Raw genomic sequence first — 15120 nt, 5'->3', positions numbered from 1 at the left:
ATCAGTATTACAGGGGGCGCCGGCGGTGACACAGCCCACCCCTCGCCGACGCCCCTGCTTCGTTCCTGTTTTGTCACGCGATCTCAATCTAGTCTATTTATTTTGTACAGTGCCGTTTGTGTTCTACGAAGTAGACTTGCGTTTGGTCTTTCCCATTTGTTTTAAGTTTCAGTAAAAGTGCTGTTTATTTGGTTGCGTCATGTAACTGTCCTGCTGTGTGTATCACATTGATACCCGACTGCCTTTGAATCACTGACTGAATAAAAAATTATATTTTGAAGCAACGAAATCTCCTGCCTTTTTCTTTGCTTCTGGCCTTCTGTTTCTCGTCTTAAAATTCCCCACATCCAGTTTCCTCTATAGATGTTTCCCACTTGTAATATACTGTATCTTATTCTCCCCATGTGGGTACGCTTTCACCCAAAATTCAAGAATGACAGCCTACAGATTCACAATTCTTAAAATGTTCTAGTCTATTATGCCACGGCCGAATGGATTTCACATTTAAACCCAATGTTTCGTCCTCATCTGTGGAGGTCACTTTCAAGGGGGCTCGTAGCTTTTTCGAGTGTCCGATGCAAACCCTGGCTCACTACTGACTGCAACAATATTCTGTTTACGCGTGCTTCCGCACAGTGACGTGGCGTTACAGGTTTTGAATACCCGAGCGCAATTGGCCAATGTCGATTGCTGACGTTTGCTGTTGCTATCACCCCATGGTGATGGTACACATCTTCTTCAGCACCGGGATCTAAAAGAAGAAAAAGGTGTGTACCAGCCTTCGACTACAGATGATGGCAACAGCGAACGACGGCAATCGACAACGTCCAATTGCGCTGGGTTACTCGCAACAAGTGACGTCATGCCACTGCTCGGATCCGGCCGCTGTGGCCAAGCGGTTCTAGGCACTTCAATCCGGAACCGCGCTGCTGCTACGGTCGCAGGTTCGAATCCTGCCTTGGGCATGGATGTGTCTGATGTCCTTAGGTTAGTTAGGTTTAAGTAGTTCTAAGTCTAGGGGACTGATGACCTCAGATGTTAAGTCCCATAATGCTCAGAGCCATTTCAACCACTGAGCATAAACGGAATTTTACTGCAGTCAGTAGCGAGCTAGGGTGTGAGTCGAACACTCAAAGAAGCTACGATCCCCCTTGCAAACGTCTTCCACAGATGGGGACAAAACCTTGGGTTTAAATGTGAAATCCATTCGGCCACGGCATAATAGCCCGGAACATTTTAGTAATTGTGACATTTCCGGCAGAGGAACTTTACATTTTACAGCCTACATATTATTATCACAATGTAAAACAAATTTCTTCTGAGCAAACGCCTAGGAATACCACATGCCCATGGTTAATACACCAGATTATACCACGGTATTACACACGAGAGGTAGTCATAAAATTTAAATTATACCTCGAAAAATAAAGTTACATGATCAATTTTTTTGTTTTCTGTAGGTATACGTCTGCTCCCATAGTATATTTTTAATTTCCCCCGGTACAGTACCGTAGTGTGCCACTAGAGAAGCCATAGCACAGTACCAGTAGAGTCAGAGTGGAGTATCGTGTCACAATTCGTTTTCTCCAACAGCGGAAATGTTGCAGTTATGTCAGGCCAGGCTAGACGGTTCAGAAGTCTTTTTAATTGTCCGACAAAGATGAAAGAGTCCGTTGCTGCCGAAAACTAACTATGGCAGCATACTCTAGTTTATCAATGGGCTGCACACTTCGTTTTGGCTCCTGAAGCGGCATGCTATGGTGCTATAGCGGGGGTATTTCAGTGTGCTCGAGAACTACAGACATGCACCTGCAAACAAGCACACAAATAATTAAGTAACTACAAATTTCTGGGCGATAAATAAAAGCTTATGATTAGACCTGGTAAGTTCTAAGTAAATCATATCCGTAGACATAAAAACTTATACTACTAGTTTTTCCTTAGCTCTTGGCGAAGGCCGTGCCAACATCCGCAGTAAAGAAATAATATTAAAACACTGTACTTGATAGTTCCTAAATTCTTCGCACACACACAATTATATTTTAAAAAAACATGAGGTTTTGGCAGTAGAACTAGACTGCGTTTGACACATTGCTCTTACACGATAATTTTCTCGGATGTAGACAATCAAGCATCGAAGTGTATAAGTTCAACGCATGAACGTCTACTTCCACATCGCCCGATGTCCTTACATCATAATTTTGTGGTACACACTACCCATTTTCCCGACAATGCATCAGACTCCAACACTGATACTTGCCTGACCTGGTCACAGTTTTTTTACACGCACCACTTAGAAATCTAAATTAATATCTCCATCAGTAATGTAGGAAGTGAGTTAAACAGCTCCCCCCCCCCCCCTGTACAACAATTAACCAACAAGAACAATGGCAGAAGGAATCTGACTCCTACCTGATCAAGAGTTTCTCCCTTCCACATTATATAGAGTGCCTTCTCCATTACCTTTTGACGAACAATCAGCTGAGGCCAGTCTCGAATCGAGCAAGGTAGCATAGTGATTCAGACACAGGTAGGGGGTTTCAATATAGATTTAGTTTTTCCATGATTTCCCTGAATCAGTTAAGGTGAATATCAAGATGGTTTCTTTGTAAATGACACAGTCGGTTGCCTACCCCATTCCTTGTCCATTCAAAACCTGTCCTCCATACCTAATAAACTCCTCTTCGATGCGACGTTAAATCCTAATCCCCCTACTCCTCTGCCTTGGCGATTCTTCGTCATCTGCCACGGTCACTAATAGATTCAGAAACATTTCTAATCCAGCTGACTTTCTTCAGCCAGAAGCTGCCACCTAAGTGCAGGCAGATCCAGACGATAACGGAAGAGAAATTTTTCGAAGTTTCCTGCTGTATGTGCACCATCAGCTGAGAACGCTGTTATAATTTTTTTTTAATTGCCATAATTTACAGGAGATACTCGAGAGGCGCGAAAGATGCTGGAGGAGAGATGTGATATCATCAGATCATCTCAGGAACTCTCAGAAGGATGACTCAGCACAGATAATTTGTCATCTAGGTTAACAGATCACTGCTTGATGGAACCAAGAGACTTTACAGCCAATTTCCATTAACTTTCGCAATGTTACAGACACTGGCTTCTACGTACTGGCCTCCGACTGCAGAGTGTACTTATGCAAGAGATCAGCACGCCAGCTAAGAAGGTGCAGTGCTGTTGACTAATTTAGTCGTTGTCCTAGATAAATCAGCAGCTGAGCAGTGACCTCTGGATGCCGACTGAAGATTCCGACATTTTTGTAATTATGTGCTCATGAAATGACTAACGATGTGTGTCCCTCGAATGATCATGCCCATATTAATCATGTGTTGACTATAATACACAGAAATAATACAGGAACTTCAAAATATTTCTAAGAAAAGAAACATTTTCATCCGCCAACATTGTAGTCAAGTGAAATTATTATAAAATCTATTGTGGAGTGTTGTTTTACCATAGGAGCTCTAATATGCAGACTCATACTGTCAGACCAATGTCTTCAGTAGCAGCCAACACCACAGTATTGACAAGTTTACCCGGCAATGTAGACCAAGAGACTGCAGAAACTCTCTCGTGTGATAAGAAGTGAGCGTTACGTACGTTGCTGATCAGTTACATACCACCTGCGTGATACTTTCAGAGCACGCTATAACATTTCTTCTGATGGCAGATTGACTGTGTTGATGTTCCCTTTCTTTGATTGCATGATTGCAAATGTCGGCCGGCCGTAGTGGCCCAGCGGTTCTAGGCGCTACAGTCTGGACCGCGCGACCGCTATGCCTCGGGCATGGATGTGTGTGATATTCTTAGGTTAGTTAGGTTTAAGTAGTTCTAAGTCTAGGGGACTGATGACCTGAGAAGTTAAGTCCCATAGTTCTCAGAGACATTTTTTGCAAATGTCGGTAGTGTGAGTGCGTAACAGACCTTGGTCTTCCTCGGGCGATCTTCTTACTGGAAAAAATATTGGCGTAGTCTAGGAACAACATAAGAACAAAATTTTAATCGCCTTGTCACCACCATCTGAGTTTATGAAGCAAGATGGTTTTACCCTTAAGACTTACAACTCTTATTCTGGAGGAGCAAGATTGGACTCTCCATTCAGTCATCTAGATTAATGTTTTTAGTCATGTCTGATGAATCAATTAAAGCGAAAGCTGGGATGTTTCCTTAAAAATTGCTACGGTTAGTTTCCTGCCTCGTTCTTGCCTAACTTGAGCTTGCACTCTATCAGTAACGTAACGATCGTATGGCATTGACGGCCGGGAGTTCCCACCTGGAGATGTTTGGCCACCGAGTTGCAAGTCTTCTCAGCCGATGTCACATTAGACGACGTGCCGGTCGGTGATGATGAAATGATAATGAGGACACCACAACAGACAGTTCCCGAATGGAGAAAAACCGCAATGCGGCCGGGAATCGAACCCTGGGCCCACTGCATTACAGTCAGATGCCCTGACCACTCAGCTAAGGAGGAATGTCCAAGGGAGAGAATTGTTGGAGCGTTCGGTGCGAAACAGAGAGGAGACTGGTGGAGCCTCGAAGTATTCTCTTTGGCACTCTATAGAACGCAACACGTAACTGCTTTCTATCTCTCTCTGCATCCAAATTTCTCTCCGCGACTTTTGGAATATTAGATTCGTGAATCAGAGGATCTGTAGGTTCTTCTCGAGGAGTAGTTTTCTCAGGCCTCATGCAGATTGATGGCGGAGTGATGAGAACATGAGGGCACATCATGCAACCGCCGTCTTTCACAATATTCTTGTCCCGTCGAACTGTCTATTCGAGACAATAGTACAATATGCTCAATCTAGTCTTGCTAGTAGATAGTATGAGTGGCTGACGAGAATTTGAGGACCCGTCATGCACCCACCTTCTTTTAAGCACTCTAGCACAATCCAGGTGCCTCTCCGGCATTTAGGGATCTCAGACACATTGGTCAGAGAAGAAATAGGTACTGCTGGAAGATTTTACAGTACCACGGATTGATCAGTTCTTGTGTCTTACAAGTGTACAGGATGGTGGCAGGCTAATGAGAACTTCAGGATGGGCCGCGCAGCCGCCTTCTAACGTCCAGTTACATCCTCGAGAGTTTTACATCTCAGACAGTCTGGTTCGAAGAGAAGTAGATGCTCCTGAAGCGCTGTACAGGAATACAGTATGCTCAGTCTTCTACCCTCCTAGTGTACAAGTTGATGATAGGATGATGAGAACTTGAAGGACATTCACACAGCCAACTTCTGACTTTGGCAACACTCTATCCTCCTCCAACTGTCTCTCCGAGATTTTGGGACTTTGAACTCATGAGTCAGAGGAGAATTAGGCGCTTCTGGATGATTGTCCGGTAGTAAAACAGTAATCTGCTTCGTATGTTCCAAATATACATGTTGAGGTGAGAACTTGGAGACGTAGCATGAAGCTGCCTTCTCCTCTAGCCCTGTCCAGCTACCTCTCTGAGATTTTGGGACAGCGTACAGATGGATTAGAAGTGAAATACGTGCTCCTGAAGTATTCTGCGGTACCACAGAATGTTCAGCCCTTGTATTTTCCATTTTCCAAGTGTTCAGGTTTGAGGCCTGACGGGCGCCTGTTTGTGTGGTGCGCAGGGTCCTGGAGACAAGTGCGGCGGGCCCTACGAGCTGCACGGCAAGTGCGGCGACGGCATGGACTGCCGGTGCGGCGTGTGCAGCGGCTGCTCCATGCAGAGCCTCGAGTGCTTCTTCTTCGAGGGCGCAGCGCCCAACTCCTGCTAGTCGGCCGCCGTCCCGGACACCGCTCCCAGTATTACGCGTCGGACCTCACACGGACACGTCACCACGCTGCACGCCTCTATTTATTCGTTTCGCCTACGTGTCACTAATTGTACCTGTACTGAACAAATATGTTTGTGTCGTATTATTTGACTACCTCCGTAAGAAAAATATTTAATTTTTCTTTGCTTTCCTGGCAATGCAATCTTATTTTACATTCATTCCGTCTTGTTTATATTTTGTTAAAAGACTTATGTATCACATTGATACTTTCGGTCTCTTCTGTGATATATTTGCACAATAAAAATTATTTGCTCCACGTTCATTAATGAGTCTTTTTTGTTGAGATTAATACATCTCTTTCTGTCTACCTACTTCCCTTAATCACCGGAGGAAACACTTCCTGATGAACACAATACTCATGGATGAGACAAGGCACACAAATCTGCTGTAATCTGACTATGAAACAGCCAGTGTTGTTACGATGCCCTGGTGTGTATGATGCACGATAGAGCCATGACCTGGTAACTTTGATCAATTAAGAGCGCAAATAGCACTTAAATTAAGGACAGTCGAATTATATACAAAAAGTCGGGCAAGTACGTGTACGACTCGCGTGCTCTGAGGTTTCTGCACAAACTTATTCTTTAATCTTTATACACTACTGCCCATTAAAATTGCTACACCAAGAAGAAATGCAGATGATAAACGGGTATTCATTGGACAAATATATTATACTAGAACTGACATGTGATTACATTTTCACGCAATTGGGGTGCATAGAAGCTGAGAAATCAGTACCCAGAGCAACCATCTCTGGCCGAAATAACGGCCTTGATACGCCTGGGCATTAAGTCAAACAGAGCTTGGATGGCGTGTACAGGTACAGCAGCCCATGCAGCTTCAACACGATACTACAGTTCATCAAGAGTAGTGACTGGCGTATTGTGACGAGCCAGTTGCTCGGGCACCATTGACCAGGCGTTTTCAGTTGGTGAGAGATCTGGAGAATGTGCTGGCCAGGGCAGCAGTCGAACATTTTCTGTATCCAACAGATAGGCCCGTACAGGACCTGCAACATGCGTTCGTGCACTATCCTGCTGAAATGTAGAGTTTCGCAGGGATCGAATGAAGGGTAGAGACACGGGTCGTAACAAATCTGAAATGTAACGTCCACTGTTGAAAGTGCCGTCAATGCGAGCAAGAGGTGACCAAAACGTGTAACCAATGGCATCCCATACCATCACGCTGGGTGATACGCCAGTATGGCGATGACGAATACACGCTTCCAATGTGCGCTCACCGCGATGTCGCGAAATACGGATGCGACCATCATGATGCTGTAAAGAGAACCTGGATTAATCCGAAAAAATGACGTTTTGCCATTCGTGCATCCAGGTTCGTCGTTGAGTACACAATCGCAAGCGCTCCTGCCTGTGGTGCAACGTCAAGGGTAACCGCAGCCACGGTCTCCGAGCTGATAGTCCAAGCTGCTGCAAACGTCGTCGTACTGTTCGTGCAGATGGTTGTTGTCTTGCAAACGTCCCCATCTGTTGACTCAGAGATCGAGACGTGGCTGCACTATCCGTTACAGCCATGCGGATAAGATGCTTGTCAACTCGACTGCTAGTGATACGAGGCTGTTGGAATCCAGCACGGCGTTCCGTATTACCCTCCTGAACCCACCGATTCCATATTCTGCTAAAAGTCATGGGATCTCGACCAACGGGAGCAGCAATGTCGCGATACGATAAACCGTAATCGCTATAGGCTACAATCCGAACTTTATCAAAGTTAGAAACGTGATGATACGCATCACAACAACGTTTCACCAGGCAATGCCGGTCAACTGCTGTTTGTGTATGAGAAATCGGTTGGAAACTTTCCTCATGTCAGCACGTTGTAGGTCTCGCCACCGGCGCCAACCTTGTGTGAATGCTCTGGAAAGCTAATCATTTGCATATCACAGCATCTTCTTCTTGTCAGTTAAATTTCGCGTCTGTAGTACGTCATCTTCGTCGTGTGGCAATTTTAATGGCCAGTAGTGTATATAGAAGGTAATGTCCCGACTGAGCGACTCACTCACTGACTCATCATGGCACATCCCAAACCACTAAGGATAGAAACTTGAAATTTGCGGAAGGTGTTCATTTCATACTGTGGGCGTCATTTAAGTAGGGATTTTTTGATTCAATCCCTATGGGAGTGAACAGGGGATGAAAGGCTTTGTGAAGGTACGTTGCCACTAAGGCAGTTTTGAATACAGAACTACGAAAATTGGTATTTGGCTTTTCGGTCAGAAATAAAAAGGTCTACGTACTTCAGCATTTTTGGAAATTCGCCCCCTAAGGAAGTTCAATAGATGATGACAAGTTTTATGAAAATCATTCATTACGAAATTATTTTTAAGGGTAAATCTATGAAAATGCGAATTTGGTTTCTCGATTAGAAATGTAGAAAATGCTGTTTCATTGTTTTTGGAAATTCAACTCTAATGGGCGTGAAATAGGGAATGAAAGTCTTCATGAAAATATTTTATTATGAAAACTTCATGGTTCCCTGTTTTTGGAAATTTAACCCTTAAGTGGGTGAAATAGGGCGAGGGTGTATCATCGCCCAGTCTAAACCGCTAAGGATAGAAACTTGAAATTTCGAAAGGGTGTGCAGTTTATAGTGGCATCGTTTACGGGGGGGGAGGGGGGGAGAATTGCTCGAAATTTAATTCAAAAGGTGGTGAAACAAGAGATGAAACATATCTGGAAACATATCGCTACTACGGGAATTTTGAAGCTAGAACTACGGAAACCGGCATTTGGTTGCTCAGTTGGAAATAATAAAAATACTTATTAAAGCATTTTTGGAAATTCAAGCACTAAGGGGATAAAATGGTGGCTGAAATTTTTAAAAAATAAACTATTATCAAAGAACTACTGAAGCATTTCTAAATTACATCAATGAAAATTGGTATTTGTCTTCTCGATTATAAATAAAAAAATATGTATTTCAGCGTTTTTGGCACTTCAACCCCCAAAAGGAATGAAACAGGGGATGAAATGTTTTAAGAAATTATTTCATTATGAATCATTTTCTAAGATAAATTTATGAAAATTTGCATTCTGTTTCTCTGTTAGAAATACTTGTTTCACTCTTCCTGGAATTTCAACCCCTAAGATGTGAAGTAGAGGATGAAGATTTTTAAGGAAAGATCTCGTTATATCAAAAAAAAAAAAAGTTAACTCTACGAGAATTGGTGTTTCAGTTCTAGGTTAAATATAAACAAACATGTGTTAGGAGATGAAAGTTTCTTTGGAAATATCACCACAAGAACGAAAGCTGCATGCTTAACATAAGCCTTGGACTCCAACAATTGAAACCTCCCCTCAGAAAATTTTTTGAATGATTGTGCTGATAAACCCCTTACGTTATTTGATTTTCAAACAGCTGAGCAAAACTGAACGTACTCAGACATTTCTCTCTTTACTTATTCTGATCATCACTAAACTGACACACAATATTTTTAGCGCAACGCAATCTGACTTTCAATAATCCCTACAAAAGAATGGCCCTGACTAACAATACCTTTCATGAATCACTTACCTCACAAAATCTTCGTTACTCGAACTACTGCAATACAGCGAGCGCCAACACTGCCAGCTAAATAAAAGATTCTTACTGAAGGCACTAACTACTGATAGGCAAAGTTAGCAAATAGAGAACAAACAATGTATTTACCTTAATAGTGTTCAAAAGTAATTTATATATATATATATATATATATATATATATATATATATATATATATATATATCAGTTCATGACATTCAGTCTTACAAATTTAGTCTGTGACTGACACACGTCCAGATCATCCGCTCTCAAAACTCTGCCATCTCTCTCCCCACATCCACCACTGCTGGCGGCTCACCTACAACTGCGCAACGCAAGGCGCTGTTTACATCCAACTGCCCAGCACTACAGTAGCGAATATTACAACATAGCCAACTAGCCACAGTCTGCACACAGCACAGTCAGTGCTTTTCATAAAGAGCGCTACGTGGCGTTACCAACATAAAAATCTAAACAGCCTACTTACACAATCAAAATCACTTTTTGCTCACAAATACATTCGGGAAAGACCGTGCTTCTGTGACCTTAATTAGCATGAAAAGTTTATGTTGCAATTTGTGACTAACATAAAAAAATCGATTAAAGAAAGACAAAAAGAAATCTGTGTAAACAATACAATCTACGACATCGAAGTTACGGGCAGTAAGGGATCATACACCTTAGTATTTGACACAAATTTCAACCCGATACTTCCACCAATTTCTGACAAAAAGGGGTCTTAAATGATGGACAGACAGACAGGCTGACAGACAGAAGAAGAACGGGGACCCGTTTCTACCGACTGAGGCACGGAATCCTAAGAGCGAAGTGATGCCAAAGGAGCAAGTGCATATTGTGTCAATAGCTATGCAATGTAAGAAGTAACGTGTATCAACGAAGAGGAGTTTCATTATCACCACAAAACAGAAACAAGAGTAACTTCAGGTGTGCCCCAGGGCAGCGTAATAGGTCCTCTGCTTTTTACGATTTACATAAACGATCTGGTTGATGGTATTGACAGCGGCGTTAGACTGTTTGCCGATGATGCTGTAGTCTACAGGAAAGTAGTATCACACGAAAGTTGTTTACAAATCAATGAGGATTTGCAGAAAATAAATGCGTGGTGTAATTACTGGCAATTATCTCTCAATATTAGTAAGTCTAACCTACTGCGTATAACAAGGCGAAAATTCCCATTAATGTATGAGTACAAAATAAATGATCAGTCTTTGAAAGCGGCAACATCAGTCAAATAGCTGGGTGTGACTGTTGGAAATGATCTCAAATGGAATGATCAGATTATAAAAATAACGGGTAAGGCGAACTCTAGATTGTTGTTTATTGGTAGAATCCTGAAGCGATGCAGTCCTTCAACAAAGGAAATAGCTTACAATACGTTAGTTCGTCCATTATTAGAGTATTGTTCGTCTGAATGGGACCCTTACCAGTTGGGTCTGATTCAAGAGATTGAGAAGGTCCAAAGAAAAGCGGCAAGATTCGTGACTGGTACTTTTAGCCATCGCGAGAGCGTTACAAATCTCATAGAAAGTATGAAGTTGGACACACTTGCAGATAGACGACGCGCTAAACAGAAGGGGCTGCTCACTAAATTCCCAAATCCAATCTTCGTCGAGGATGTAGAGCATATATTATTGCCACCAACTTTCAAATCGCGTAATGATCATCATTCAAAGATAAGGGAAATAAGAGCTCGTACTGAGGCGTTCCGACAGTCGTTTTTCCCTCGTGCGATCCGCCAATGGAACAGAGGGGGGAAATATGACTTTGGCGCGAATTGTGCCCTCCGCCACAGACCGCTTAGTGGATAGCGGAGTATATATGTAGATGTAGATGTAGAAACATTGGAAATGTCATCGACACGATGTTTTTAGAGAAAGAAAATGATAGCTATAAATTTTACAGAAGGTGGGTCAGGAGAATCAAGGTGGACAGGCCCAATGACGACAGTAGTAGCAGGAAAATCCTACCTTTTCCATAGACAACCATGTGGAGGAGCAGTCATACGTACTAAAGAATAGATGCCATGTTATGTTATGTTACGTTAACCGGGGACCTAGAAACGACGGAGAGGCTCCGTCCCCGCCGCAGCCGCAGTGGTCCGCCACCCCACGACGACTACCGCAGTCCACTTCACCCTTCCGCCACCACACACCGAACCACGGGTTATTGTGCGATTAGGCCCCTCGTGGACCCCCCTGGGAACGTCTCACACCAGACGAGTGTAACCCCGTGGTAGAGTAATGGTGGGTCACGCTTACCTGGAGAACTTGTTTTCGCAGCAATCGCCGACATAGTGTAGCTGAGGCGGAATAAGGGGAACCAGCCCGCATTCGCCGAGGCAGATGGAAAACCGCCTAAAAACCATCCACAGACTGGCCGGCTCATCGGATTTCGACAGAAATCCGCCGAGCGGATTCGTGCCCGGGACCGGCGCTCCTTCCAGCCCGAAAAGCCGTGTAAGAATAGATAGTCACTTAAATAAGAGGAAAATCGAAGTCATGATTCGCCAGAGAAACGTAGTCAACAAAATACACTCATGTAGAGGGTGAAAACAAAAATTCCTCACTTTCTGACTTCACTGTGTGATTGCCTGCATAGCAGTAATATAAACAATTTTGTCACGATATTTCGTTCGGTGCGTATTTTCAGTATGAAAAGTCAATTTGGCAATTGTAACCACAACTACGACAAGCGTCTTCATTCAACTATTATCAGAATCTGGGATCCAAAACAATGGATTAAGTGGTGTGAAACAATGCACCTGAATGATTGTGTCTGTATGATGCTTATCGTTGAAGGCAACTTACCTACCAGAAGTATGAATTTAACAGCAGAGAATAAGCTAAGCAAAAGTATATCAAAATGAGCATGGATGGAGTTGATGTATTCAGTTTGAGAGAAGGAGTAACTCAAAAATAGGGAAGCAATGTTGACAACTGACCGCAATGCATGGAGGAGTGTAGTGTGTGTTATAAAACAAGAGTGAATGGGAAAATACCTCTTTAAAATGCAGTATTAGAAACTGTCGTGTACGACTTCGTTCACAGTGGTAAGTAGAGATGGGCTTCAGAGTGGTGCGGCAACTGTCGTCGTACGAAAACTGGACAGGAGCAGAAATGATAGCGAACAAGTTGTCACAACAAACAGAAGATTTACTTAAATTGTATTACTTCAAGCGTACGAAGACCCACTACTAATAACGCAGCAAGAAACAGAGTCCAGCTATCACAAGGATCACAAGGATCACTGTGTTAAAAGATGAATGGTGGAGTCAGAGGTGCGACTAGGCGGCGTCTGTATAGTACCCCGTAGCGAAGATGTTCCAAGTGTAAGTGGGCTGCTTGGCTGACGCCTATCTTCCTTTACTACAAGAGGCCGCTTCTGGTATGGACCTGCTGGAGGCGTGGCCCGATGGGTGAACACAACTGAGTCTGTCAGATGCTACGCGGCTGCTATTGGTGTCTGACTAAACTTGCAATTCTGTTTCCAACTGCGCGACGCCCATGGGGTATCAACACGTGATATCACAGAAACAACTATACTCTTGTCTCTGTCTCAGTGTTGAAAAATTGCGCGTTTTGTCTACAAAATCTGCTAAAATTACTATACAACATTTAAGAGGCCGTATACCTCATCATACAGACTATGGTTGGCCAAAGAAAACAAATGTGCTGACCCCCACAAGCGAACCCTCCATCTCGAGTGTTCCAACCGATTGCTCCACCCATCCTGCTAACATGTAATCGTACCTGATACTGTGATATGGATAATTGTAAGCTACATAAACTACCTATTGTAAACAGATACAGTCAAGACAACATAATCACACTTCAAGTTTACATGGTTGAAACCTATTGCCGAATGAAGCGATATCCAAACCTCAGAAATAGTTTCGCAAACATGCCGACAATTATAACTGAAAAAGTGGAAATGGATAAAATTTGTGTGTGTGCGTTTGTATCTGTGTTTTTTTCCCTCTAACGACAGGATTTTGGTTTTGGACATTCTTTAAAAGATAGTTGACCAATGCATTAAGTACTATTGCCAGCCCAAAACTTGAATCCTGGAATTTGATTGAGTGGATAGCTGTACATTGTACAGTTTTGATTTTGACATCCTCCACCGGAGTAGAAATCATTGGACAGACATTTTGAATTTATATTTGGGTGTTCAAAATGTGATCAATATTTTCCTCCATCGTTTGGCATGCGATGAATGAAACGTTTACCAGTACTGTAATAATTGCTGAGTATTGCATATTGTGTATGTAATGTACGTGAAACAATGTAGCAAAAAGTTGGTGGTCAGTTTAGGAGAAAAAAAAAGAAAAGAAAAGTGGGCAACACGTCAGACTGCAATTCTGGGCATCCAGGTTCGACTTCCAGTTGGGTCGAAGATTTTATCGGCTCGCGGACTGGGTATTGTGTTGGCTTATTATCATTTCATCATCGACGCGCAAATCGCCGATGTGGCGATCGAACAACCCCAGAAGGCGTCGCCTGCCCAAAAATGACATACGGTTCTTCTGGTTTTGTGTATTTAATGAATTTTTTTGGCATTTTTGGTAAGATCCTATGGGACTAAACTGCTGAGGTCATCGCTCCCTAGGCTTCCATACTATTACTTAATCAACACACACACACCCATGTCCGAGGGAGGACTCGAACCTCCGACAAACATTGTTATCACGAGATAAGTAAATTATTTAGATATTTAAGGAAGACGAAAATTTAATTGTGATGGGGTGCTAATATTCGACTGCCCGAAAAGGAAAGAAAGAAAAATAGTAGCTGAACATGGACTGCGAGAAAGGAAGAAAAGAGAGCTGCTTAATTTCGACGCCAGATTTTGAACTAAAAAATATTTACAAGGTCAGACGAGAACCCTGACCATTGGTTATTAACTAAATATTAAAACAATAAATTACAGTAAAGTAGAAAATTAATGAGAAGGATCTTGGATCATTGAAACAACTCTTATGTTGTTGTCATTTTCAAAGGCATTATTGCGCAACGATTGACTTCAATTGGTTAAAGGCATACAACCGAAGACCAATGTGCGGCTTTTCATATGAAATAAGGAAGACAGATGATCAAACAGGTGAAAAGAGTCAGCCCAGTACAAATCCTTGGTGAAACACAAGGTACTGAATTTAACTGAGGAAAAGAGAAATACAAAACTGCAGTAAATCCAGCAGGCAAAAAGAATATTGACGTTCAGATAATGAAACAGACAGTATGCGCAAAATGGCAAAGGAGGAATGTCTAGAGGGGAAATGAAGAACTGTAGTAGCGTTCTTGTCTGAAAGACAATTACTACCTACACGAAAAGTAAAGAGACTTTTAGCGAAAAGAGAAGTACTTGTACGAAAACTAAGAGATCAAATGGCAAGCCATTACTAAACGAAAAAGGAAATACCAAAAGGTAGAAGAAATGTACAGAAGGGCTATACAAAGGAAAAGGACTTGAAGACAATATTCTAGAAAGGAAAGAGGAGGTAGCTAAAGATGAGAGGGGAGGCGTGATACTGGGAGGCGAATGTGACAGAGCACTGAAAGACCTAATTCGAATAAAGGCACTCACACAATTATTGAAATCCTTGGAACAGCCAGGCATGACAGAACTGTTCCATTTGATATACAATATCTCTGAGACATGTAAGATACTTTTACACACCAAGAAGAATGTAATCACTCCAAGTTTAGAGAAAGTAGTTACTGACAGGTAGGAATAC

General features: G+C 42.6%; 1 protein-coding gene across 1 annotated transcript in view; it reads left to right on the top strand.

Moving 5' to 3' along the window:
• Positions 1 to 6087, top strand: part of LOC126187429 (neuroparsin-A) — a 147825-nt gene extending 141738 nt beyond the window's left edge. Inside the window, exon 5 of the mRNA XM_049928502.1 lies at positions 5619 to 6087. Coding sequence (XP_049784459.1) covers positions 5619 to 5765 — 147 coding nt within the window. The 3' untranslated portion in view covers positions 5766 to 6087. The remainder of the gene's footprint in view (positions 1 to 5618) is intronic.
• Positions 6088 to 15120: the final 9033 nt, after the last annotated feature.

Source organism: Schistocerca cancellata, chromosome 5 (genome assembly GCF_023864275.1).
Source record: "Schistocerca cancellata isolate TAMUIC-IGC-003103 chromosome 5, iqSchCanc2.1, whole genome shotgun sequence".
Taxonomy (NCBI): Eukaryota; Metazoa; Arthropoda; class Insecta; order Orthoptera; family Acrididae; genus Schistocerca; species Schistocerca cancellata.
Note: the sequence above shows the minus strand (reverse complement) of the source record. Positions and strands in the feature narration are given on the sequence as shown.